This window comes from Labrus bergylta, chromosome 12 (assembly GCF_963930695.1).
Source record: "Labrus bergylta chromosome 12, fLabBer1.1, whole genome shotgun sequence".
NCBI classification, from domain to species: Eukaryota; Metazoa; Chordata; class Actinopteri; order Labriformes; family Labridae; genus Labrus; species Labrus bergylta.
Genome location: NC_089206.1, coordinates 11879401 through 11905366, shown reverse-complemented (window position 1 = coordinate 11905366; position 25966 = coordinate 11879401). Strand labels below are relative to the sequence as shown.

The 25966-nt window shown below is 41.1% G+C and overlaps 1 protein-coding gene across 3 annotated transcripts in view; it reads right to left on the bottom strand.

Moving 5' to 3' along the window:
- Positions 1–25966, bottom strand: part of grm7 (glutamate metabotropic receptor 7) — a 65047-nt gene that overhangs the window by 4864 nt on the left and 34217 nt on the right. For all 3 annotated transcript variants that reach the window (XM_029276569.2, XM_065961374.1, XM_065961375.1), the window contains 6 exons: positions 24299–24434; positions 23580–23734; positions 20739–20876; positions 18733–18933; positions 12098–12237; positions 6503–7438 (listed from right to left, as the gene is read on the bottom strand). In XM_029276569.2, coding sequence (XP_029132402.1) covers positions 6503–7438; positions 12098–12237; positions 18733–18933; positions 20739–20876; positions 23580–23734; positions 24299–24434 — 1706 coding nt within the window. The remainder of the gene's footprint in view (positions 1–6502; positions 7439–12097; positions 12238–18732; positions 18934–20738; positions 20877–23579; positions 23735–24298; positions 24435–25966) is intronic.

The window sequence follows — 25966 nt, the reverse complement described above, 5'->3', positions numbered from 1 at the left end:
AAGACGATTCAAGCGAATTAATGACAATGGCAGAGGCATCACCACGGCTTTATCAAAATGTCCTCACATGGCCTCCTCTCCACCAGTCTGTCCAGCCGGACCCTCGACTGGATTGATAGACTAGACTGTCGTGCGAAGGATTTTGCCGTGACATGTTGCAGTCCCCTTTACTCTCCCTTCCTTCACATCACGTTTTATCTCATCCGTCAAGTAATCACCGGACCAAATTAAAACCCTCAGAGCTGCATCCTCTTAGACTTAACAATACATGTGGCCGTGCTCAGTTTAATGTAAATTCCTCCAAGAGAACAATTGGGCTGAGAACACTGGATCTGCAGTACAGAACAGATCTACATCTGTTTCCCTGCAGCTCGGCACACACTGGAGTGCAGCCTGTGAAAGGCTCTCACTGTGTTAAGTGGTATCATTCATAAGATTGTCATTCATGTGAGCCCTGCACAGGTACATTCCCTTTAATGCCTCCTTCCCTTTCAGAGCTTACATAACACTTTTCACACTGTCAAACTGTAATTTTGCCCTTACGCAACCCGGCTCATGCTACAATTTAGCTAAATACTATTTTCATATAGCGACTTCATATAAAGGTAGTGACTTCACTAAGAGGTAGGGAATCAGTAATTCTGCAGACATGGAAGAGGCTCTTGTTTCATTTAAGTCTCTTGGAGGGGGAAGAATCACCGCAAGCGGCTGTTTCGAGAGCACATCACTAGAGCCTCCCCACTAATCTACTACACTTGAAAGCATCAAATGTCACTTATATGCAGCCTTCCCGTCAGCCGTTGGTGATATGGACAGTGGAGAGATACAATTGTAAACACATTAGCCTGCACGGTGTATCTGCAGAGCAGTGAATTGCTTACAGATACAAGCAGAGAAAGAAATGTCACCATTTGCATAGTTTTTCTTGGTAAATAGCATGACTAATGGTAATTTATTTCATACACTATGGACTCATTTACATGCCAGTCATGCTTTCGTCTCCCAATCTATGCGAATTATCCAGATGCCTGATAACAGCAACATGCCAATGCACTCAACTGCTTCTTTTTCTCCATCCCCTCCTGTTTGTGCAACAGCATCAGAGTCAGTGATCTGGCTGATACACCATGCATTAATAACAATATGAATATCACAATGCTCTCTGTGCACTCTGTTCTGTGCCACTCCAAGCTGCGGAAGAGTGGAAACGCTGCATTTGTCTCTCGTTTCTCGAGCTGGGAATTTGCAGCGTTTACGATTAGATATTAGGGCAACCAATCAAAGCATTGCGAGAGGTTCACACAGCGTCGGAAGATAATCACCGGAGAATCTCAGCACTCTTCGGTGTTTCCATGTTTGGTGATTGGTAACCTGTCTGGTATCCATAGCAACACTACAGAGTTTGGTGCAAGCAACTAAACACGGCTGGAATAAGCTTTTAATGAGATTCTGATACCTTAGACTCTGCAATGCTGACCCTTTCAGAGCTGATTTATTGACCGTGCAGGAGAGTTGATTCAGGAGCAGGTGCCCAATAAGCGTTAGGTGCTTACTCACACCCATCACACTCAAATAAACACACACACGCACACAACATGTGTAGGTATGTAGTGTCTCACACCCTCTAACGCAGCTTCAAATGCGCACAACCACACACACATATATCCTTCTTTCTTTCTTTCTGTCTCTAATCACTGAGACAGAGATTTTTTGATTGTGCCTCTCTTATGAGCTTGACCCAAATTCTTAGTCCCTCTCACCTCCACTCGAATGTTTAGCTTGTCACAGAACATCCATAATTAATTCCAGTTGCTTTAACATAAATAAATACATGAAGTCATTTTCACAACTGCTTGGCAACTCTCTATTTTTAGCTACAGTAATGATTTATTAACGCGCTCATCAGGAATCAAACGGTTGCATCTAAATTTTACATCTCATTGACAAGCCAAACTCCAACATCAATCCCCAACAAACGACAAGTCTTCCATTTAGACAAATAAGCTGTTGAGGGTAATTCTCATAATTACACCCGCCAGGGATATACTTACTGCAAAGGCAATTTAGTTGGCAGTGGTTGAGTACTATAAATGCAGGCAGCGATAAAGACTTGATTCAGTAAGTGACAATTGGGATGCTCTCCGCCCCGTAAAAGAATGCCTTTAATGGATGAGGGGATTCACAGTCTCCTCTCAACTACCTGGATGTCTCTTGTTGTTCTAGGTGGCCTACTTTCTAGCCCAACTCATGTCAAGAATAACTCTCTCTGACTTTGTGCAGCAGAGTCCCTTTCCATTACCCAGACTCTGCTTTCTGTGTGGACGGTCCTCCCTTCATTTGGACTCAAAGTGGTCCCATGATAAGGACCTCAGATTGGGAGAAAAATAGGTTGTGACATATGTCCAAGCTCTGCTTTAAAAAAAAAAAAAAAAAAAGGTAATTCATAGCCAAAACTATGAGAGAAAGTCCTTTTGATGACTCTCCAACTGGATTTGCTGAACTATCTCCTCTCTAATGATGCTATGGTTGTTGCTCTCATCAGGGTCCTTATATACCAAGTGTCTTAAACCTTTAAAATCAATACTCACTGTCCAAAAGATCTTTGGAAAGAACATTTTTGATCATTTTTAGCATTGTGAAAAAAGTGTAATGTCCTTCGTAATGTTTAGTTAATGCTTATAGACAAAAGATTTTAAGCCATTGACAATTAATCTTTAACTTGTCTTACAGCAAGGATCAAATCCTGTGCCTGCAGAAACTCCAGTCTCCACAATTATTCACCTTTTTGCAATTACATGCAGCTTTGCAACAGGGATAATTCAGTCAAAAACACAATGTGAGCGCAATAAAGAAGACTCTGTTTGCTCAATCAAGCTTTGGCCGCTTTATCTTTATTGTTTTTTTTACTCGATTCCGTCTCCCTCCATTTCTTGATTGTCATTGTAGATATCTTAACTGAGCTGCTATATCTAATATTGGGACTTTGATGTTGTTTATTAGTCTTTTAGTTTTTTATTTTAAAACAGCGGCAATATTTGAAAGTGTGTTGATGTTGTTACGTTGTATTTAAAAATACGAGGTGACATTACAGAAATAAGTTTTCTTCCACCAATAGGGAACATTAAGTAGAAGATTTTAATTTCTCCATTGAGAGAAGTAATCAATGAAGGCAACATGATGCGATTTCTGAATCTATGAGGCCGGATAGGGCTTCTGTCATTTCAAGCAGCTTGTCCAGTTACCTTCTGCTTGAATATGTGTACTTTAACTTCAAGCCAGCAAAGTGGCTCTCCAGTGTTTACTTAAAGTCCACTGGTGTCTACAGGTAGTATTGGTCAGAATCATTATTTAATGCATACTTTGTTTTGGCTCACTTTATTTTGTATTTAACTGTTACCGTGGCAATCTATCCAGAGCCTGCCTTTTGGTTCTCCTCATCCTTTGTGGCTCTGAACGCTGTGAAACAATGATGTCACACTCTCAGAAAGCATGATAAATGCAGGCTGGGGTCATGTCACCTCTTCATCTTGGGGGATCTGTCAATGTAACAACGAAAACTTTTCCTTCTTGACAACCGGTTTCAAAACTTTTGCCTGCAGTCTGCCTCTGCTGCAGCCTAGACAAGGCTTCCCCCATGAAACAAATGATAGGCAGACAAATTTCATCTTCTATTTTTTAAAAAGGATCCACATGAAGTGTCAGGTCAGACTTGTGTCAAGTGAGGACAAGTGGATTAGAGGTTAAAATGTCTGTTTTGCCTGCTGAAAGCTGGAATGGGAACGTTTTGGCCGAGAATAGTTAGTCACTGCTAATGAAAGGTGGCAGCACGATCTCTCTCTCTCAAGTAGCTTGTGGGTTCAGGAGACAACTAACAATGGCCTAAGTGGTTACCAGACATGCAGTGAGAAATGTTTCGATGGCATCAAGTTATCCTAGCGTGACAGAGAAAGTTTCTGTATCTCTGGGAAATGTTTCATTTCACAATCCTCTAGTTCATCTGAACTGTGAAAAAGTTGTGTAATGCAGTCACAAAGGTCACTGAAAAAGAGAGTTCTCTTGTTCGGTGACAGCATCCCTTAAATCAACTGGCTTGTTCCCTTCCCTCAAAAGCAACATCTGCAGTCATAAAAAAATAGCTCTTGGGACTTTGTTATCACTATTTTGCACATTTCTCTGTTTTCTGTTAAAAATGTGTATGAAGGGAGCCCTGCAGGCCTGGAGTTTGTTTTAGACGTCTGTTGATCTCTAAGCCCGGTGACAGCTGGATGTGGATGCCAGTGACTCTCAGAGTAATTAACTTGAGAGTGCTGAGTTGTTGACTGAGCACATGCAGGTGCACAGGAGGGGCTCTGTGACCTTTGTTACGGTTTCTGTATGGCATCCTTCCACATGAGTGTGAATGGGGAAAGCAGAGGGAGCCACAGGTGTGGGAAAACAAGGGCGTCTAAATGATGTTTAGTTAACGAATATTCCACTCAGCGTTGACACAACTTTTGCTACCACACAGAACAACAAAACAACAACAAGGACAACAGGAGTCATAATACTTTATGGATTATCACCGGCAGCTGCGATCATATCAAGTGTTTTCATAAATCATTTGATATTAGACGAGCCCAGGTGAGAGACATTGTTCAAATCTGTGTGGGTGTGTGTGTGGTCAAATTTGCTGCTAAAAATCCAAGAGGACATGGTACTTAGAAAGTGAAGATTAAGTCCAATGCATCACAATGGATCACACTGCCTCCTCATTCACATACAGATCGACACACAAATGTGCACTTGTAGTAGTGTGATCACATTTTGAATATTCAACATTACAGAAGAGTTTTATGCGGCTGAAGCGTGGACTTGAAGCGTTGTAGAAATAATATTTTCTATGTTCATGTTGTATTTTCAGGCGGTTTTTTTAGGGTTTTTTTGAAAAGAAGAACTTTGCTTTTACTGTTAAGGTTAGACATCTTAAACACTTAAGATGTTGGGATCGTTGGGGGGCATTTATGGTGAGCTTTTATTAGCCTTACTTTATCTGTGAGGATTTCTTTCAGAGGTTGATCTTGCCAGAGGTGAGATAACAAATAGCTCAAGGACAGTCTGAAAATATGCTATTGTACTTTCTAACATATCACAACACAGAGTCAAACCAACTACACCCACAAAGCATCAACCTCAGCCATCAGCTGTTAACATTTTTCTTTGTATTTTGGACTGTTAGTGCCGGTAAGTACAGTTTCAATAGAAACATGTTGCTAGCTCACACAAATAATAGAGGTGTAAGCACGCTTAAATGATAGATAAGATAACTTCACTTCAACCTTACACTTTTGCAAAGGATGCTATCGAGACATGCAAAGACACTTCTCACCTAGCAGTGTCTAGGGGAAGAAGCATGAAATGTACCCACCAAAGCCATTACCAGGCCAGGATGTGGTGGTGTGAACTGGAGGTGAGTGTAAGGCAGGAGCGAGTGCGAAGAAAGAGTTAACTGCATAAAGGGGAAAGATAAACACATTACTGCCTCGCCAGTCGCCGCGAGTAGCATAATGAACTCCTAATCGCTGCTGAGGGTGTAATTCATCTATGAAATCAGCAGCAAATTGAGATGAGGAAAATCAGTTTCTGATCCATCTTATGCGCTAGCTTAGGAGGGAGGATATTGAACGGTGTGTCTCTCAAAAGGTTAGGAGTAACACTTTCCTGTCAGCATCGATATTCTGTCAGCGGAAAACTTCCCTTTCGCGCCGTCTCGTATGCATGCCATGCCGAACAACGCTGTGCAGCTCGTGAGATGAATGCATCTGTATTCTGCTTGGACCTGGCCAGATAAGCAATGACGAGCGCATCAGGTCAAAATGTCAGATTCTCAATCAACTCCAGGAGCAGCCAATGTCAAATGCTTTGTTGAGTCAAGCGCTGCCCGTCAAGAGATGGAATGTGTTGAATCAAACTTTTATTAACCCCCCCCCCCATCTTCTCCCTGCCTTCCTCCTCCTCCAGCTCCTCATCCTCCTCTTCCTCCACCTACTCAACCCCACTTGTCTCCCTCTGTAGAAAAAGGCACGATGGTATATGTTGAGCCCTAGGCGTCATAGCTAAGATAATGGCATTTGGGGCTGCCAGCACCCCCATCCTAACTCCATGTCAGACAATTCAGGATTCTGGTGCTTAACAACCCTTCTCCCTCTGTCTGTATATCACTTTCTGTCTGCAGTGGTCGAGTGTGGGCTCCCAAACACCACGAGAATATAAAATCAAAAGAAAATGAACCAATAACTTATACAGTCCGAAAATATGCGTGTTGGGTTGTGTGCTCGCTTTGTGCACTGTTTGTGTTTTCATTTTTTTGTCTAAGTACAAATATGCATGTGTGCATGTGTTTGGACAAGATAAAAACAGGGCTGAAGGAATGAAAGGGACATTTGTGAGAGGGGGAGAGAGGCAGACAAAGAGAGGGGTGGTGACAAAGACAGAGAGAGAGCAAAAGAGAGAAAAAATGACTCACCTTCTCTGCCGACTGGGCCGTGCCAAAGAAAATCGGGATGAAGGCCAGCCAGACTATGCAAGTGGTGTACATAGTGAAGCCAATGGGCTTTGCCTCATTGAAGTCTTCCGGTACATCCCTTGTCTTGATGGCATAGATGGTGCAGGTCACCATCAACAGGATGCTGTAGCCAAGCGAGCAGATTATCTGGAGGTCTGTGATGTCACACTTCAAGACGCCGCGGGCCAGCTTGGGGTTAATGGTTTTCTGCTCATCGTAATCAACGATGGTGTTTGGAGGGTCGACGGCGAACCACACCAGCACGCCCAGCAGCTGAACGCAGATCAGACTGGAAGTGATGGCAATCTGGGAGGTGGGGCTGATGAAGCGAGGGGCCGTGACCGTCTGCTTGCCTTGCTCAAAGATCCGGTAGATCCGGTTTGTTTTGGTGAGCAGTGCGGCGTAGCTGATGCACATTCCCAGGCCCAGGAAGATCCTCCTGAAGGCGCACACAGCTACGTCAGGCTTGGCGATCATGATGAAGGTAATGATGTAACACAGGAAGATGCCAGTGAGCAGCACGTAGCTCAGCTCTCGGCCCGATGCCCGCACGATGGGTGTGTCGTTGTAGCGTACGAAGGTCGCCATGACAAAGATGGTGGCGATAATGCCGAGCATGGCCAGGAAGACGGGGATGATCGCCCATGGAGAGTGCCACTCGAGCTTGACAATGGGGATGGGCTGGCAGGCGGTTCTGTTGGGGTTGGGCCTCATGTTGTATGCACACAGTCTGCAGGAAGTCTCGTCATACTGGTACTGGTAGCCATCACAGAGCTCGCAGTGCCAACAGCACGGCATGCCCTTTACCCTCTTCTTCCTCTCCCCAGTTTTGCAGGGCAGGCTGCACACAGAGATAGGCACCTCCTGCTCCCCATCTGGCCACTGAAGCTCCTCCAGCTGGGAGAGAGATGACACACAGTGAAGTAAGAGAGAGTAGGAAGACTGAAAAGGCCACTGCTTATGAGCAAGCATGCTAACAATGATGACCTGAACACTATGTCGTTCATTTATTTTCCACCTTATTAACCTGCCAATGATTACTAAATTCTTTGCGATCACAAAGTCGAATTCAATCTCTACAAACAAATTATTTTAATGCGTTACAAAAAAAAAACCAATTAACCTAATAAAGAAAAACACCTTTCTGCCAATTTCTTTGAGGATTGCCTTTCTAATACTTGAAAGTAATTGAAATCGCCATGGCAACAGAGACTACCTTTGTTCAGTGAAAGTATAAAGCAATGTGAAATGCAAAAGACATTATGTTTTAATACAGGAAGCAGTGAGGTATGAAATGTGGGATGATAAGGCAAGAGAATGGGATTTGGAATTGCAAAACGCCTCTGTTAGACTTTGCAGAACCATTTCTATTTATGATCTTGTCATCAAAATGAAAAGTGCGGTACACAGACGGACTGGAGAACTATCTGAAACTCTAATCCAGAAGGCCCTGTGGTGTTTCATAATTTAAGTTTAAACTATAGCGCAATTTACAAGCTTGCCTTGAAAACTCGATGAATAGATGGACATTTTGAGAGCTACTACATCGCTTTTTAGGGCATTAAAGAGGCTCTGTTAATTCTCTGAGCTGATCTTTTGATTTCTTTGGAAAGTGTACTGATCCATGGCTTAAAAAGCAAAAGAAGATTAAAGATGCAGCAACATGGTTTAGGCAGTTTCACAGCAGTAAAAGCCAGCTCACTAGAATAAATCAATTGGAGTCTAACAAACAAAAAGAAGAGAAAAACATTGAAAAATAACTGTTATTATGATTGTTAAAATTATTTTTCATTGTCTTCTCAAACTGCCTGAAAATGACTGACAAGGGTCATTTAAAGAGGCACTTTGAGAGACGCCATTGTGTAACAACCTACATCAAAGCAGAACAGAAACATTAAGTCTGTACTGAAAATAAACAGGCATTCATTTAAGAGATCATTATGCCTTAATGTGTTCTGTGTGCTGATCTGACTTGTGGACTGTCCGGTGAGGTGTCCTGTAAGTGTACAATTGTTTTTAGTTAGACTGAGTCTAGGACTGCGGATAAAATTTAACTTTTGTGCTAATTCCAGCATATTAACTAAGATGCATACTACTAATATGTTGAATAATTTACACTGTCCTAACACAATGACTACAATGAATAAATACATTTGATGGTCATTTATGACTCATAGTAGTATATGGAGTTTTCCACTTTCTTAATGGGTGCTGAATGTGTCCTTGTTTTGTTTGACATATGTTTTTTTACAATGTTGCAGATGCTCCTAGTTTAAAACTGATGAGAGGGCAGTTATGTGCCTAGAAACACAGCCATGTGGCATGGTCAAAGCCAGGAAGTAAACAGAGATCTAAAAAGCACCTTGAAAAAGGTTTTAATAAACTTAAAAAATGGCTTTGCAGAGATAGATTTGCATGTAATGTTTGTTACACCTTTTAAGGTATATAATTGAACATATTTGAAACAAAACTGAACTGTTTTCTTGCTGAGAGTTAGGTGACAATATTGATGCAACTTTCCTGTTGGGTCATTTAATATCAAGCTAGAGCCTGCTGCTAGTTCGCTTAGCCTATCATCAGAGTGTGGGTCGGATAAAACACCTGGCCTAACTATATTCAAAGCTAACGACCTCCTGCTACCAGGGCATCTATAACATACTATTTAAATCAAATTGCACCACTGGGATAATAAAGTTTACCTTGACCTTATTGTGCTAAATCTATTTTGTTTTCATATACACCAAAAACAACTACTATTCATACTTCAGTTTTTGTATGAAATAACGAAACACAATATTATATGCTGATTAGTGGGGCTACAGAGATGGTAGGTGGGTTTTTCTGTTAAATTAAGTTACGCTGTTTGTGTCTGTGGCTTTGAATGAAGTGTTCGGACATGACAGCTGTAAGAATATTCTAACTCTGGGCAGGAAAGCGAAATCAGCTTACTCCCAAGAAAGTCAAAAAATTACTTTTTGAATTTTTTCTTTTGCCTCATCTGTGCATTTCTGTGCAGTGAAATTGATTTTTTTAACTGATATGAGCAAAACCAATCTTAAAACATGAATACCAGCAGAAAAAACCTTCACCTGGTACAAATATGATCACATTCAAAATGACTCCAACCTAAGAATAGAAACAGCATCAACTACCAAAAATGTGACAACTGCTAGTAATTACACATACAGAGCAGCTGCATCTTTATAGAACACATACAGTACACACACACACACACACACACACACACACACACACACACACACACACACACACACACACACACACACACACACACACACACACACACACACACACACACACACACACACACACACGCAACCACACATACCTCCTTAGTGTATTTGGGTTGTGTGTACCTGTATGACAAATGTGTTGTTACCGTGGTGCCTGGGTAGATTATCATCTGCCATTTATCTGGGGGCATGAAGGTGCCATTTGTTATTTGGACAATGAATGGTGCTCTCTGGAAAACCTCCCGATTACACACAGTGTGGAAACAGTAATGAGACCAACAGCTCTGTTGCCATGGAGACCAGTGAGATTTTTGACACCGCGGACACGTGCGGCTGCCGTGGTTGGGTTTTTTGCCTTAGTCGTTAATTTTACAGTTAATCTAAGTTTCTGTGAGCTGGAACAACATTCTTCTTCTTTATCTATGATCACATTGTGTGAAAAAAAGGGACGTTTATATTCTAGGTTAACCTTTAATTTATGATGCCTTTACGTTTAACCAAACAAAGTGATAGCTGCTGCATTGGAGTATAATTGCATTGTTACAGCGTTTGGTTTGTAATCACACTAAAACAGAGTGAAGCACAAATCTTCAGCAGCAGACGTTGTTCCACCTGCGCTATCAAATCCATTGGGTTGAGTTTAATTCTTGTGATCCAGAGAGCCATTATGCAAATGTTAACTCATCTGTATGTAAATGTCATGTTTTTTTTTTTGTACAAATAAATACCCAGACATTTCAGCTCAGGTTTCATCCTATCATACAGTATGTGCATTTCAGACCACGTCCACCTTGGCATAGAATCAGTCTCTTTATTGTCTACATGATTCACACAGGCTCATTCTTGTGTGTTACAGAGCGATCTATAACAGCGTCTACAAACCATCACGTAACACTTACAAAAGCAGCTCAGCAGCCCTGCACAAACATGAAAAGTTAAACAGATTTGTTTTAGTTGAATTTAAGGGATTTAAGGCTCCCGTGAGATGAAAAAATGCCTTGATCATGTTTCTAAAACATAGGTTATTCTGTATTTTGGGTATGCAAAAAGGAAATTGCATTGTCACAAACTTTCTTATTAAAATCTTTCAGCTTTGCTGCGAGGAACCCCAGCATTTCATGTGATTTAGTTTCCACTCTCAAGTGTGCCTTAAATTACAAAAATCATGTACAGTAAAACTCTGCTCCAAAGCTACCGAGCAGCAGTAGCAACACTGGAGATGTGTATTCAGGTGTCAGTTTCCAACAACATCAACTTCTTCAGCAGCTCTCTGCTGCCAAACGCTGAACACACACACACACACACACACACACACACACACACAAACACACACACACACACACACACACACACACACACACACACACACACACACACACACACACACACACACACAGACACACACTCACACACACACACACAGCCTGACGCCCGGGTTAAAAACATGTTCTTCCTCCACCTCCCACACTCTTCCACTGTCAGTCCTCCAACCTGTGCCGTAGGAGAAGAGTCATTTCCTACAACGGAAATCATTGTCTGTTTTTCACTGCCTTCTTCTGTCTAATGTTGAACCCTCAAAAGAAGCCCTTATTCTTATTGAAGGCGTGTTTGAAGGGGGAAACATATCAAACTCCTTTTTAATAGTGAACACAAACTGACAGACTACAATTACCACATTTTATCCCCCTTGAAGCGCTGGTTTTAACATCCGCTGTCTGTTCAATTGTATGTTTTGATCTCCTCTTAAGGCAGAAAAGAGCTGCTCAGAGATGTGATAATCCTAACTAATGAAAAAACATTCAATTACAATTAAGTCTTATTTAATGAAGTCTTAGAGCAACTTTATTCAGGACTTTGTTTAACATTTGTCGAACATTAGTATGCAACACCTCGACTGAAATGTGTTGTTTGTGTTGAAAATGTTTCTCTATTTATTGCTGGAGGAAAAATATATTACACCTGAAGAATTTGGAGCATTTATCTTCTTGTTAAAGATAAGCACTTCCTTTTCCTTGCTAAATTGCACACAGGGATTCATTTTTTTGAGCCTAAAATACATCAATTAAACTGAAAGTAAAACACATCTGCACCTAAGCTCTCTGCATATTTGAGATGCAAATAATGCCCCCCCCCTCCCCCCGTCACAGTGGGGTTTCCAATTTTGCTAAACACAGTATTTATGCGTGTACATTTTTAGCATTGCATGCTGAGCCTACACTTCCTGTTTAAATACAAGCATTTTATCAACATTTGACAACCGGTTTGTGTCGCCTGTGTTGGCATTATGAGTAAATGTTCATACCCTGAGCTGCAGCGTCTCCACCCACTGTCCTACCACCTTGTACTCTGGGATGGAGGAGTTGGTCATCTGAAACTGGAACAGGTCGTAGCGTCCTGGAGCATCACCGTTCTTGTTAAACACAACAGAGGTGCCAGCGCTGCCTGTACAGAGTAAGAGAGGGAGAGAAAATGCAGCAAAAAAAAAAAAAAAAAGAAGAAAAGTAGAGAAGAAAAATGTTAGATGCTGGTTTGTCAGAGTACCGCACGGCTTTCTTAAAAGGAGAGCAACATGAACTTTTGACCCATTGCCTCTCCCTCTGCGGTGGCCTGAATGGACCACACAAATAAACTAAGCCTGCACCTTCCAGTTAAAAACCTCCAAACACAATGACCTATATGTTGAACCTTTATGATAAAAACAGACAGGGATGCTGGCCCCCTACTGACCAATAAAGCCGTCCCCCTCCTGCTTCCTATGCACTATCGCAGCTGCACACTGGCAACTGCAGGAATACAAATTTACAAATGCAAACCATGGTAAGCCACTCAGTGGTGCGGGCTAATATCTAAAATGGACTGCTATTTCAAATGCACACATCGTCGTGTTGGAAATGCATTTCAGTCACACAGTTGGCAACAAAGGGACATATAGTGAGGATACACAGGTCAGCCAAAGCATCATACGGTCCCCATCTGCTCTCAGTGTGGAGCAGCCCGTCTCAAGCAGAGCCCTGAAGATTCCACTAATTAGCTCAGAGAGGACGGACACCTGAAACATAAAATGTGTCTTTGTGTAGAGCCTGTCATTTGGTTGCACATTGCCTCAATTATACAAGCTCAGAGTCCACAGAGTGTGTTAATGCAATTGTCAGTCAACATCAGCTCCCCCCTGGCAGCAGAAAATGTTAACTGGCATTAATGGGAAAAACCTGTTGTGCTTTATTTTATACATGAGGATGGCTGCATTGTTGATGAGGTCATTTGTACCATCCCACAATGTTGAGAGAGAGAGAGAGAGAGAGAGAGAGAGAGAGAGAGAGAGAGAGAGAGAGAGAGAGAGAGAATGGAAACTGCTGCATTTACAAACTAGTCTGTTCACCTTGGCACTACATACTGTGAGCTCATAAGCACAAATGGAGAAACCATTTTTGAAATGGGACAGGGGGAGTCTGATGACACCTGGCATGGGAATTAAGTACTGTAATAGCTTTGGCTATAAAAAAGTGTAGAGGAAGGACCAAGAGCACATGTCCAAAACACTTTCGGGAACATGTTGGCTTTTGAATGTAGAACAGAGCTTGTGGCTTTCGGACTGAAGGCCACCACACCTTTTCCTTCGTTTTCAGCCAGAAGGGAATTTCATCTCCCTCCTGTATTTTTCCAAGGACATTTGTCATTGACCATTTTACAAAAGTTTCCAGCCAAGGGCCTCTAGTAAAACAAGAAAGGCAGAGGTAGCAAGAGAAAGAGCCAATTCCGGGCTACAGGATGGGGGGCGTTCAAATAAAAATACTGTTTACAAGCACCCACATTCCTGTTTTTGACTTTTTTACATCACTGTAAATTAGGATAGTCAGTATTTAAGATCTAAATAGGCTATTACCATGTTTATGCAGCTCTATTCCCTCCTTATCTGCTGAAACAGTACTTATATTCCACATTCACTCAGCAGAAATGGTGCATCTGGAGGCATTTGACCCATTGCCCTTTCTGTTTCTAAGTAAAACACTAATTCCTTTAATGTGTCAGCACAGAAAATGAAGCTCGACGGCTGTTCACATTGAATTCAAGCCTTCATGTGAAGCCCATAGTGAAAAGTCTCCCACTCTGAAAACCAGAATAAAGATCGGTGGGTGGCAGTCACCGTCCTGTCACTTCTGTTTCCACCAAACAGGCAGTAGACTTGTTGACACAGTGTATAAAGATGTTGACAGGGTATTGACTCCTGTGAGTGAATGCTGTGACAGGGTTACCATTCTTACCGCACCTCCCCAGCCAAAACAGGCACGAATAAACAAACACACAAAGTCATTCAGCAAAGTGACGTGAGTGATTGGGCACTTGGCGCTCTTCTGCTTTAGAGCAAATAATTAAGCAGCGTTTCTGTGTGTGCAGATAAAAAGACATTAGGAATTCCTTTGTATTTCCCATCGCCCTGATATTTTCAAGGGAGCAAAATGCTCTGTGTAGACTCCTTAGTGCAAGTGCTGTCTAAGATGAAAGATTTATGCATTTGCATGTGGCTCTGAACTAAGACATGACAAAAGTGCACTGCTGCTGTGCTGTGCAGAGCAGTGTGGGTGGACTGGGGATCCACTGCTGTGTTTCTCTCGCATCATTATTCTCTTTTTTTTTTTCCCCCCCTGCCTCTCACTCTTCAGCTCTGTGACTCCGGCGCAGTGGGGAGATCAACAAAGGAAGCTTACACTCCTCCACTCTCAAACATACATTAGCAGCGACACATACACTGGATAATGTGCGTGGCTCCAGTCTAAATGCAATAAGGGCAAGTGAGATAGGCCTGAGCCACAGCAGCATAAAGGTTTGAGAACATAATAGCAGGAATGAAAGAGGCAGAGGATGGAGAAGGTGTAGATTTCCATTTTGGGCTCAGGTGAAATGAGCCTCTTTCACTGTTGGTGTCACACTGAGGTAAATGTTTTTTGTGAGGCAGAACATCCCAAAAAAAAAAAGTGAGTACAGGCCCAGATGGCTTTTGAGATTGGACAGCAGATTGTCAATCCTATGCATGAATCTACACTTAGTTAAGGTCCCCTTGGACTCTCAGCACTACACAGACATTGCCTTTTCTTTAGAGCCACCTTAAAAACCAAGGGCTTCTTGTCTGCTGGAACTCTGCATTGCTGCCATAGCGACAGTGTACTGTAGATTAGTCAGGCAGCTTTGTAGCCTCTAAGTTCACTAACAGTTTATTTTTACACTTTTAAAGTATTGTAAAGAATAAACCTCCTGTTTAAAATGATTAATGTTATGCAAACACTGATAAACAAATCACTAACGGTTAGGGTACGAGTTACTCACTGGATGGATCAATATCATTTTCAAGTGCAGGGTTGCCTGTTGGATTTATAACACTGATGAAACATTCTATATTAGTTCTTGTTTTCATCAACTCCCGAGAAAAAGACCAAAACCAGCGAGAAATGAGGCGACGCCTGTGAGCGAGTTCAGGCAGACAACTCGAGCTGCACTGATTTTACACTTGACAAGCGTCATTATCCACAATCACCTGCCAACACCTCCTCCCAATTAGTCTATTTAGCTGCAATATTTCCAGTCTCTCACTCTGCCCTTTTATGCGAGCTCCGACCTGCAACAATAACTGCACTCTTGCTCAGCACCACCACCACCACCGCACCGTTGCCCTGTAGACTTAAGCTCATCCCATCACTCCTCAGATTCCTGTTTATAAAATAAAGCTGCGAGGAGTGTTGAGGTCGGAGCCGAGACGCCAAACACAAACTATGTTCTGCTGCTGCAATAAATATTATAAACATATACAAAAGGAGTTTTCTGACTAAAATATGTGTAGTGCTGCTGCTGAGGCCAAATCCTACAGCATATTTCTCTGTGCCACAGACAGACCTCCACTTTAGTAAACAAACTGTCAGAAACGCAGCAGTGATTTAAATGGATCTCTCTACAGTACATTACAAGCCCAGAAAATGAGTATTGTCACCACAGATTAAATCTGAAAACGTTCTAGGTTTTGGGAGACACGTTTTTTTTTTTTTACTGAGAATAATCTCGACAAGACGGATCTGTCCCTAACTAAAGATTTGATAAACAAAACAAATCAGCTGACATGACAAAATAAAGGCCAACATTTAAATCAAGTCTTTACATATGAGAAGAATATTGTAACTGTTGTTTTAACGATGTGCAAAATGACAATTTCCTGTATGTCATTCATTTAGCAAAAAAAAACAAAACAATTAAAACACGACTTTAGAATCAACAAAGATTCGCTGCATATGATCAAGACATGTAGGACAAATATCTGAGCATGTGCATTGAGAACACATCCAGTGTCCAAGCATCACAAAAAGCTAAGCTAGCGTAGCTGCCTGCACGGCACCAGCCTTAATCAATGTCTTTTGCAGACTATGTTGGAAAGCGGTTTCCATGAAAGACAGCTCGACAACTAACTTGCACCATCTGCGAATGAATCTGCTTTAGAAGTGAGCGGGCGACCATTACACAGCAGCTAAGGCACCGGAAAAACAAAAAACACTTTTGACTACTTTGGACAACCTGCCTAGCCTAGTTTGAAATGCTGTGGTAATAATGTTTGTTGATTTTTTACAAAGTAACTCCTGTAGGCAACATTGAAATGGTTTAGTCATGCCTGCACTGTTTGATTTCAATACTTGCTCTGGTGGTTTATACCTTTAAAAAAAAGTGTATTTACTTGAATGACTCATTTTTCAGTAAATGAATAAGACTGGTTTTTCTTAAATATATTATTTAATATAATTAACAATATCTCAGTTACAATAAACAAGAGCGAGCTAGTACAATACAAGACTTTTACTGACATGTTTTTGAGGGATGCTGAATATTGTCAAATATCATTATTGTCGGAATCCCCCAAAGATAACGAGATATTATTTTTAGTCACAGCCCTACTTATAGCACTAAAGATGTGCTGCAGGTGTCGGACATTAAGTATGATTTTAATTACCAACCTCATTTAAAAGGAAAATATTTTATAAGAAGTGTCAAATGTGGCTGCACAAATAAAACTCTTCAAGTCTGTATGTTGTGCATGGGATCACTGTAACTTCATAACACTGTGCTTTATATTTAGTATAAAACATACAGTGAGGTGATATTAAACATGAAATAAAGCGACAGGTTGTTAGTAAAATACAACAAACCCAGTAAGGAACATACAAGTACGTTCCCTTCCTTATGTATTATACATCAGAGTGGAGTGATTTTTTGTTAACACAATGAGCTGGATCCACGTCGAAAAGTAGGACACTTTTGTGAGCAGATTAGGATGATTCCTTTTTTTAAAGAGCTGAATCTTATCTGGAACATTTTGTGACGACTCAGTGTACATCAGAGGAGCGCCGAACGATCACTGGCTGAGATACGCGCCGGCACATTCGTAATGACAAAGGTTGTGCTTGATTTAAACTCTGCTCCCATTTGGCTGTCTCTCCCCCCCCCCCCTTATGCATTTCAGAGCAGCCGTCATTAATAGCTATTTGTCATTAATTGTTAAGTATCTCTGTAAAGGGCTGAATAATGTAGAGGTTCAAGTACTGGCCTACCCATAATATGTCATATTGGCTCAAAATATTTCTCAGAGCCTGAAAATGTTTTTTGAGCCGTGAATGAATTCATATTTATATCGTAGCTGGCCTGCAAGCGTGCATTGCAGGAAAATGTGACTTCATTTTACCTCGTAGTGTTCGTAGGGGGTTCTTCCATAAGTTCATAAATATATGTACACGAGTTTATTCCACACCTGAGTTAAATATTAAACTCTGATTGGACAGTTGTGGCATTCTTAGGTCTGCATATTCTCTAAAGAAGACTGCTGCTGTGAGCAGACCTTTGCTAGTGAGCCAGCGCTGATCACAGACAAACTTTAATCACATCAATCTGGGGAAGTAATACCTTTGAAATTGATCTCTTTAGAGACAGAAACAGAAGAGAACAATCAGGAGGTTAAAAGACACTAAAAGATGGACGACAGAGAAGTTGACAGAATTGAAGCCATCACATTAAAGAATCTGGTCCTTTTATCCTTAATTAGGCTCTGTGTCCACCTAGCATTTTTTTTCTCAGCGCCCGACATCTTTTCTTCCAAGCGCTGTGCCTTTTTTGTGCGGCCGCCCTGAGCGCTAAAGTTGAAAATCTTTCAACTTTTCAGAAAGGCACCGTTAACATTACCGCTGCACTTTTCCAAATGTATGATATGACCTGTTGTCATAGAGACAGCGTGGACGACCAGCACTTTCTGCCCGGAAAAAACACTAGGTGGACACGAGGCCCTATACTTGATTTGATTCAGACTGTTTTTTGATTAATCAGTAACATCACTATTTTAGATTTCTTTTTTTTTGGCTTCAATGTTAAACTTCCTGTTGTCTGTTCCTCGCTGTGGTTCATTTATTATTTATCGCTTTTGTTCAAGCTGTTCCAAACAAATAACCCCTACAGGGAGTAATACATTTGTTTGATTGATAGATTGACAAATAAACTCTACACTTTAAAACAAGTGAAGGGGAGGGGGGGAGTCAACAGGCTTTATTACAAGGCAGAGATTGTTAATGAGGTGCTGCTTGGATTTGTGCAGTCTATTTGAACCTGTCTCACTTCAACATCAGTAGACATGTTCTCATTGATGTGAGGTATAACTGTTAGGTATACTGGTTTTAAGGAGGCTTCAGAGTTAATATGGAAGCAGTTCCAGAACTATTGTCTTTTTTTAGCATAAGAAATAAAATCTGTTTTTCTAATTCAATCCTTTTCAAGAGAAAAACTACAAGCTCATCCGATCAGGCTTCACCTCCATTTCCATAAAAAAAAAGCCTGAAACTTTGAGGACAAAAAAGTGATACCTTTTCTTTAGGCATCTTTAGGCATCTGTTGTGCAGACCTTTGTGCTGCCTTACTCACCGTTAAAGCTGGTGTTGCGTATGTACTTCAGCAGAGTCTTCCCTTCAGCAGAATCCATCTGTGGACAAACGCCAGGGTGATCGGGACACAACTCCCTCTGCATGTTGTGGAGCGCGTGGGCCATGGCGTACACTGCGTCAATCACAAACTGCACCTTCCCTTCCTGCTCGTACTTGGAGTCGATCCCGATGCGCTCCTGGCCTGAAGGAAGGGGGGGAAACAAAATGCATGACACATTCGACTTTGCATCCTTTCAAAACTCCCAACCATCCCCAAAACTTCATTTTCAGTCCTCCATTTTACTATTTGCTGCTTGTTCTGATTTGGACAGATTTACACCCAGAGGGACCATGTGGTATAGAAAAATAAGAAGACACATTAAGTTCCCAAGTTTAAGTACCAAGCTGAGCTGTGTGACAAAGTGTTTTTGACAAACACAGAACATTCAGAATTACTGCCGTGTATCACAAAGTAATAGGCTGCTAAGAACAGACCTCACTTGTCCCATTTGCAAGGTGATGAAGATCACCATGAACTTTAGTAACATACTCTTCCACAGCAGCTCTCTGCTCTTTTATATCCTCCTCCTAGTGTACTGCCCTTTCACTATGGGCTGCCGTAAAGGTTTAGCCTCTACCGCTGATACACTGCATGAATACATAATGTACAAGCCCTGCTGGATTTCTCTTTCTGTAAAACAAAACGGAACTAGCAATTTTATACCCCTGGAAGATGAAACCTGCAATTCAAAGAGCAAATTAAAATCATAACAAAACACTACTATTGCTTGGAGTAATAATCATCATAATCCTCATGATCATTATCATTAGCATCATTATCTTAACATTCAAGCTCCCAGTAAACCAAAATGATAACTCTGAATACTGAAAGAAAATCTTCTCCTTAGTGATAGCTGCTTAGAGCTCAAATGTGGAGGATACACTGATGTTTAAATGGAAACATTTAAGAATGTGGGAGACTTGCGCACTGAAGGAGGTCAAAAGCAATCTGAGCTGACATTTCAGCCCATTCCTCATAACTTAACATACATTTCAGCCCACACATAACCTCTTTGCTTTTCAGAGTGCTCTGCATAGGGTGCTAAATGGACAGTCTTTGAATGCCGAGGGCTCCTCGAATGCCTCATGTTCAGAGATAGCAGCTTGAGGTATTAAAAAAACAAGAATAAAGAGACAGACATTTTTCGCTGGAGATGAAAGAAGAAGAAAACTCATTTATTGTCATCTAGTGGAGGGTTTGTGGGGTTCACTCGATGAATGAGCATCTTCTGTCTCTGACGCATGATAAAAGACGCCAAACTGGAGATTATAAATGAAAAGAAATCCCTCAGCAAACACTAATTTGTGTCACACTGCCTTCACCGTCATCACGTATGCAGGCAAGATTAATACAGCATCCCATATCACAGGCATCACCCTCATAGATAATACATGCAGTGCAATGCCTGTCATACTGTTAGAAGCCAGTGTTTAGGTAATACGAACATGCATCACTGTTCCAAACGCCTTCATCGATGCTTCCACAGAGATGGCATTTTTCTGTCATTGTCCCTGTAACTTTCCCGACTGAAATAAAGTGTACTCTGGCTCTGTTAGTACTCTCAGCACGGCTGAGCTGAGCTGAGCTGTCAAGGTGACTGGGTTAAGGCAAAATGGAGGGAATATGGGATTTGAGAGTTACAGGACATTAGCCACAGGAGAAGATAGTCTGCAACTGTAGTACGACTAAGACACGTGGTGCATTATTATTCTAATAATAAACTCAGCCTGTCCTGCACCCGCTGGGTGAAAACACCTGGTGTTGGACTCTCTGACTGCACCACAGACGAGAGGGGCTGCATTAAAAACCCCAACAGTCTCTCTGCAGCTTCTAACGGGAATAAAAGGTCAAGTTCACATCAACCTGACACGGACAGATAAAATATGCACCATCCATTAGTGTAGTACAGAAATGTTCAGACTATGTTTAAGTCAAAACTCGTGTACCTGTGCATTTACGACTGGTATCCTCTCTCTTGGAGGCGCTGAGGAGCCTGCAGTCAAAGTTTTCCTCCCAAAACTCAGCAAACCACACGTTCCTGCGATTGTTCTCCAGGGTGAGCGCAGTAAAGTATTCATCAAACCCTGGGAAAAAAGAGGAAAGAGAAAGAACGGCTCAGTTCCGGACCAATTATCAACCAATTCAAACCTGTAGGAAATGAAGCGCGACTTGTGAGTGTAGTAGTAGTGGTGGGGGTGGTGATGGTGTACTGGCCGCTAGGTGTTTGAAGCACACCAGCAAGCAACTACTTCATCAAAATTTGACCACATTGGTTCCTCTTCCTCTCAAGGCCCCATGGAACTTTAATCACTTCTTTCATCTAGGAAATTACATTAATTAAAAAACAGGATGCATAATAAATAACGCAGGGCTTGTATGGGGTGCCACAGCCTGGTGCCCGAGGCTCCGAGGTCCTGTAGGTGCAGAACAGGTTTTTCCTCACTTCAAAAAATCCATTACACTAACCATGGTTGAAGGCATGATGTATTAGCGTAACACTCGTTTCAAAAGGGCTTAGGTGCCTGTATCGAGCATTAGCCTGAAGAGAGATAAATTACTGCAACAAAGGAAAAAGGAAGTCTTTAATGCCAGAATTTTTTCTATTGTTTGTGCAACTTTTCCAGACAATGTGGGTCAGGAAACCCAGCTGGGACTAAACTTCACTGAATGATTTGTGGTTTATGGATTTTGTTTAAATATATATATACTTTAACTTTTGTCACAGATATAATTTTTTTGTCTTGAGAATAATGTGGATTTCTCTCTGTCTCTGTTATCCAGTCAAATCAGCTGAATCGTGGGTAGAGATGATAATGGCTAATCAGAGTTGAATGACTCAGCTGATTTTCTTTTCAAAAGACCATCAATGATGCATAGTGAATTAATAATATTCTCACTGCCTCCAGAGTGTACATGTGTCCTGGTTGGACCTCCTTAATTAATGAAAGCTTCATAAAACTTCCTCGATTTAATGATGAGTGGATATTAGGATTGTGACGCCAGAAAGGGCTTAAAATAGAAAGTAATAGCAGAGAATATTCTTCTTCTGTGGTGAATTTGTACATGTCGTGGCAGACGCAGCAATTTATTGTCCTGTTTTTTCTCCTTCTTGTTGTGGGTTAACTCATTTCAGCTTCAGCTTCAGGAGAAATGCACACCTAAGTTCTGGAAACAATTGATCATTTTCATTTCTTTTTTTGAATTTATGATAGAAATGTTAACAATCAGACAATCAGTCTTTAGTTTTAAGCAATTTAATTGCTTAAATTAAACTTTTTTTAAAGCAAATTATTTTTTCATCTTCTGCAGAGACCAATGAGATCAAAGATCCATTTGTCAAAACTCCCTTTATTCCAGTCATGTCTAACCCACGGCCAAATGCAACAATAAGGTCAGATTTGTTCTCTGAGGTTTGTTGAAAGTCGTTCTAAGGAATGTAAAAACTGTCAACTGAAGCAGAAAAAACAAGACAACCACCAGCAAAACAAAGCTAGAATGGCATTGAAATATGCTTTTTAAATGCATTGAAATCCACAGATAGTCTTTGAAGTGTTTTAAAGAGAGTGGTTTTCCATGATGCTTTTGTACAAAAAGTCACAACATTTTGTAAGCCTGTTTGATCATAGTTTCTGCTTCAATCAATATTTTAATATTAACAATGAATGAAAAGGCTACTGATCTGCTAAAGGTTGCTGCAGGTAATAAACCAACAGAGAACAATGATAATCTGCAGTTCCACTTACCTCTGTGACTTATTTTAGCATCTGTTAGCTTGTTGTTCTGGTTTTATGGCCTTGGCTGTTAGTAACTACCATCAGTGCTGTTTACAACTAACAAGTACTGATAATCCAACTGTCCATAGCAACGACAAACAGCAGTCATGGTTAGCAGGTAGCTTTAAAGCATACCTTGGTTAGGCATTTTAAATTAGCAGCTATAGCTAGCTATATCTATAGATATGTTAGTGGGGACAAAAAACAGAGCTATACAAGAATAAATAACCATAATTACCATAGTATGCTTTATAAGGTGTCTTTATGTCCACTTTGTGTTGAACTTGTTTCCTGTCTGGAAGCAGCCAATTACATCAAATACAAGGTGAACATTTTTTTTTACCACATTTTCAGGGGGTGCTTTTAAAAACCAATTGACTTTGTGTGACTTACTGTAACTTTTATCACATAGGGCCAGCGTATATGATTATTATGGTGTTTTTAGGGTCTCCAGCTTCTCAACGTAACAACTTTTTACATATTATCATTTCGGTTGAGCTTTTCGCTTTTTTCATCTCTTGTGATATTTGCATGTTTTTTTGTATCGTCTGCTCACTTTGCTTTTGCGTCCCTCATTTGAAACAAGATGCATTGTCAACCTTAAAAAAACTTTACTCTTTTCTCGCTTCCGCCAAATCTGTACGTCTGTCTTCTTCAGCTACTGCCGTCAAACAAGCCAAAAGCAGATAGAGCCCTCTGCTGATAGAAAACAAGTATTGCAACATATTTTGTGTCTCATCGATTTGAATTGTCCCTTTCTTACTCATCGATTTGAATTGTATTGAAAGGCAGCATTACATCCCTAACTTATTTAAATAAAAGTTACCTCAGTTTTCTTAAAGGAATATCATTTGTTATACAATTTCAGTTAATATTCTAAAACTTTAACTTAGTGATATGATTAAGATAAAAAAAACTATAGAAAACAATAACTCCCACCAGTACTCCCAAATAATACAGCCCTCAGTAAAGCAAGTTGTGTGTGTGTGTGTGTGTGTGCGTGTGTGTGTGTACCTTCAATGGATGAGCGTTTGGGTAGTATAGTGACCGCTCCCACTGCTACATCCTCGAGCTGGTGGATCGGGCTGCTCTTGGCCCCCCAGCTGTCAGATCCAATCCACAGGAAATGGCCCACCTGATTGGCCCTCTTGGTGGCATTGAGAACTCCCCTGCAAGGACATCCATGTGTGAATTAAGCGAGAGAACAAGAGGGTGTGTGCAGTCCAATATCTATTACACAAAGACACAGCTAGCTCAATGGATGTTAGAACTCTGTCATGTAATGCTTCTTCAATTTATCTTAATAAAGGTGAGAAGAAAAGGAAGGACACTGTTTTTATCTGTTCATGTTAGCTTGTGTATTTCTGTGTAATAGATGTTTTTCCAATGTTTTATTTAGAGGGAGTACAAGTCATCTTCTTTTACATTTCACAAGCATATCCACTGCTAGCGTCTTCATTTTGAATTTACAGGTACTAAATGTTTCATTCTGTGTTTCTTTACACCATGTCCCATGGGCTATAGTAAATGAAACAATACCTCTGTTACTTTGTTGAGATCTGTATTCCCTCTTCTCCTCTGAGGCACGCTCGTGTTTGTGTTGTTGGTGGTATGTTTGTGCAGCACGCATGATAAATCTGTGCCTTTAGCCTGTCTTCAGGAGCTGCTATTCAGAGATTAAAGACCTCAACATGGCAAGTCATCAGCGCTCGTCATTGTGCTCCCATCCTCACCGTATGTCTTCTTCGCTGGCGAAGATGACGACTGCTCGCGAATTCTGCGTTTCCAGCAGTTGTGCGATGGCTTTGTCGTAATCCTCCAACTTGGGGTTGTGAGGGATTTTCAGAGACTGGGCGATGCAGATTCCACCTTTTCAAATGGGGAAAGAAGTAAGAAATGATAAGGCCTCTGGGATGATCCCAACCCATTCACACACTCTCACAGTGGAACAGAAGCCGGGGGTCACAATAGCTGCTTTTCCCCCTATTGAAATAGAAAACATCAGAACACAATGGTAAGACTTTGTTGGTGCTGTCATGCTTGCTGCTATATAGTCTAAATGATAGTCTTTGGGTGTATACATTTGCACTTGGAAATGAGCTGAAAACCACAGCGGCATGCAATATAACTCTCAAATGGCGCCCTCCGACCGAGCACCAAAACCATTTAAAGTAAGACAGAAACAAATCTGCTATAACAAATTCAATGGTCCACTTCAAGAGGGACATAAAGCCTCAGATTTCATCTTATGGATACAGAAAATACAATAGCACACTATTGACTTTTCATTTAAAGTCATTATCAAACATCTCTCGTTGGACACTGAACCAATCAGATAGCAGAGCAGGCGATAAAAAACAAGGAGGATATTAATACTGAGAATAAATAATTCTCAGGCAGGTCACCACTAACAAGCTTGTACAGGATAAAGAGTTCTGATTGCTCTGTGCATTGCTAAACAGTTAATGGATATCTGGTACAGTGTTTGACTGCGATTGGCTTATAGCAGTTTGCTAGATACCACTGTCTTCAGGGTTATCTTAAACAGCTCATTATTGAGTAGAGAGGCTAAATTATCTTTTATAAAAAACCAAACAGAATAGTTCAACCTGAGGTGGTAATTAAACGTGCAGAGGACAAACTAACCTTTGAGGCACGCTGTATAAACAGATAATATGTTCACCTGCACTAGAGAACATCATTACTACTGTAGGCCTAGACTCCAGGCAGCAGCCTGTGTCCTGAGTCAACAGCAAAGCTCTACCCAAACCAATTAAAATTTCTCCCACTCAAGCATTTTAATAGCCTACCCAATAACCTTTCAGTTTGAGTTTCCCTGAGTAGACAGAGAAATGGAAGGATTCTCCTAATTGCCAGTCTCCTTGGGCTCATTACTTTGATATAAACAGCTTTTAGCTGGCAGAACACACATCTCCAGTCACGGTTTACTGTGGCATTTCTAAAGGCACAAACTAGCAAAATGACAACTGCCGAGCCTCCTCTTAACTATTCATTTTTCAAGTATTAGCAGGCAGACATAGAAACGTTTCTCCATTCAAGACAAAAGACCATTGGGATGACTGCTGTTATCTCCCCTAAGTGGACTAAACATAAAAATGGAGATCCCACAAATGGTCTCACTGTTGCTTGAGGGTTTGTGGTATCCTGTTAGAGTGAAACGTGCCTGGTGTTATTTGTGCAGAACAGCCAGCGTTGTGGGTCTCCAAGGGATGACACTAAAGCTCTTTCTCTGCACAGAGATTTTAGTTTATTTCAGCCAGAAATCCGACAGTATGACACTGCAAGTCTGGGTTTAGGTTTTAGGAATATATTCTTTCACTGGATAATATCTGAATCTGCTGTATTAATGGCATCTTTCAATTCCAGAGGGCAGGTACAGC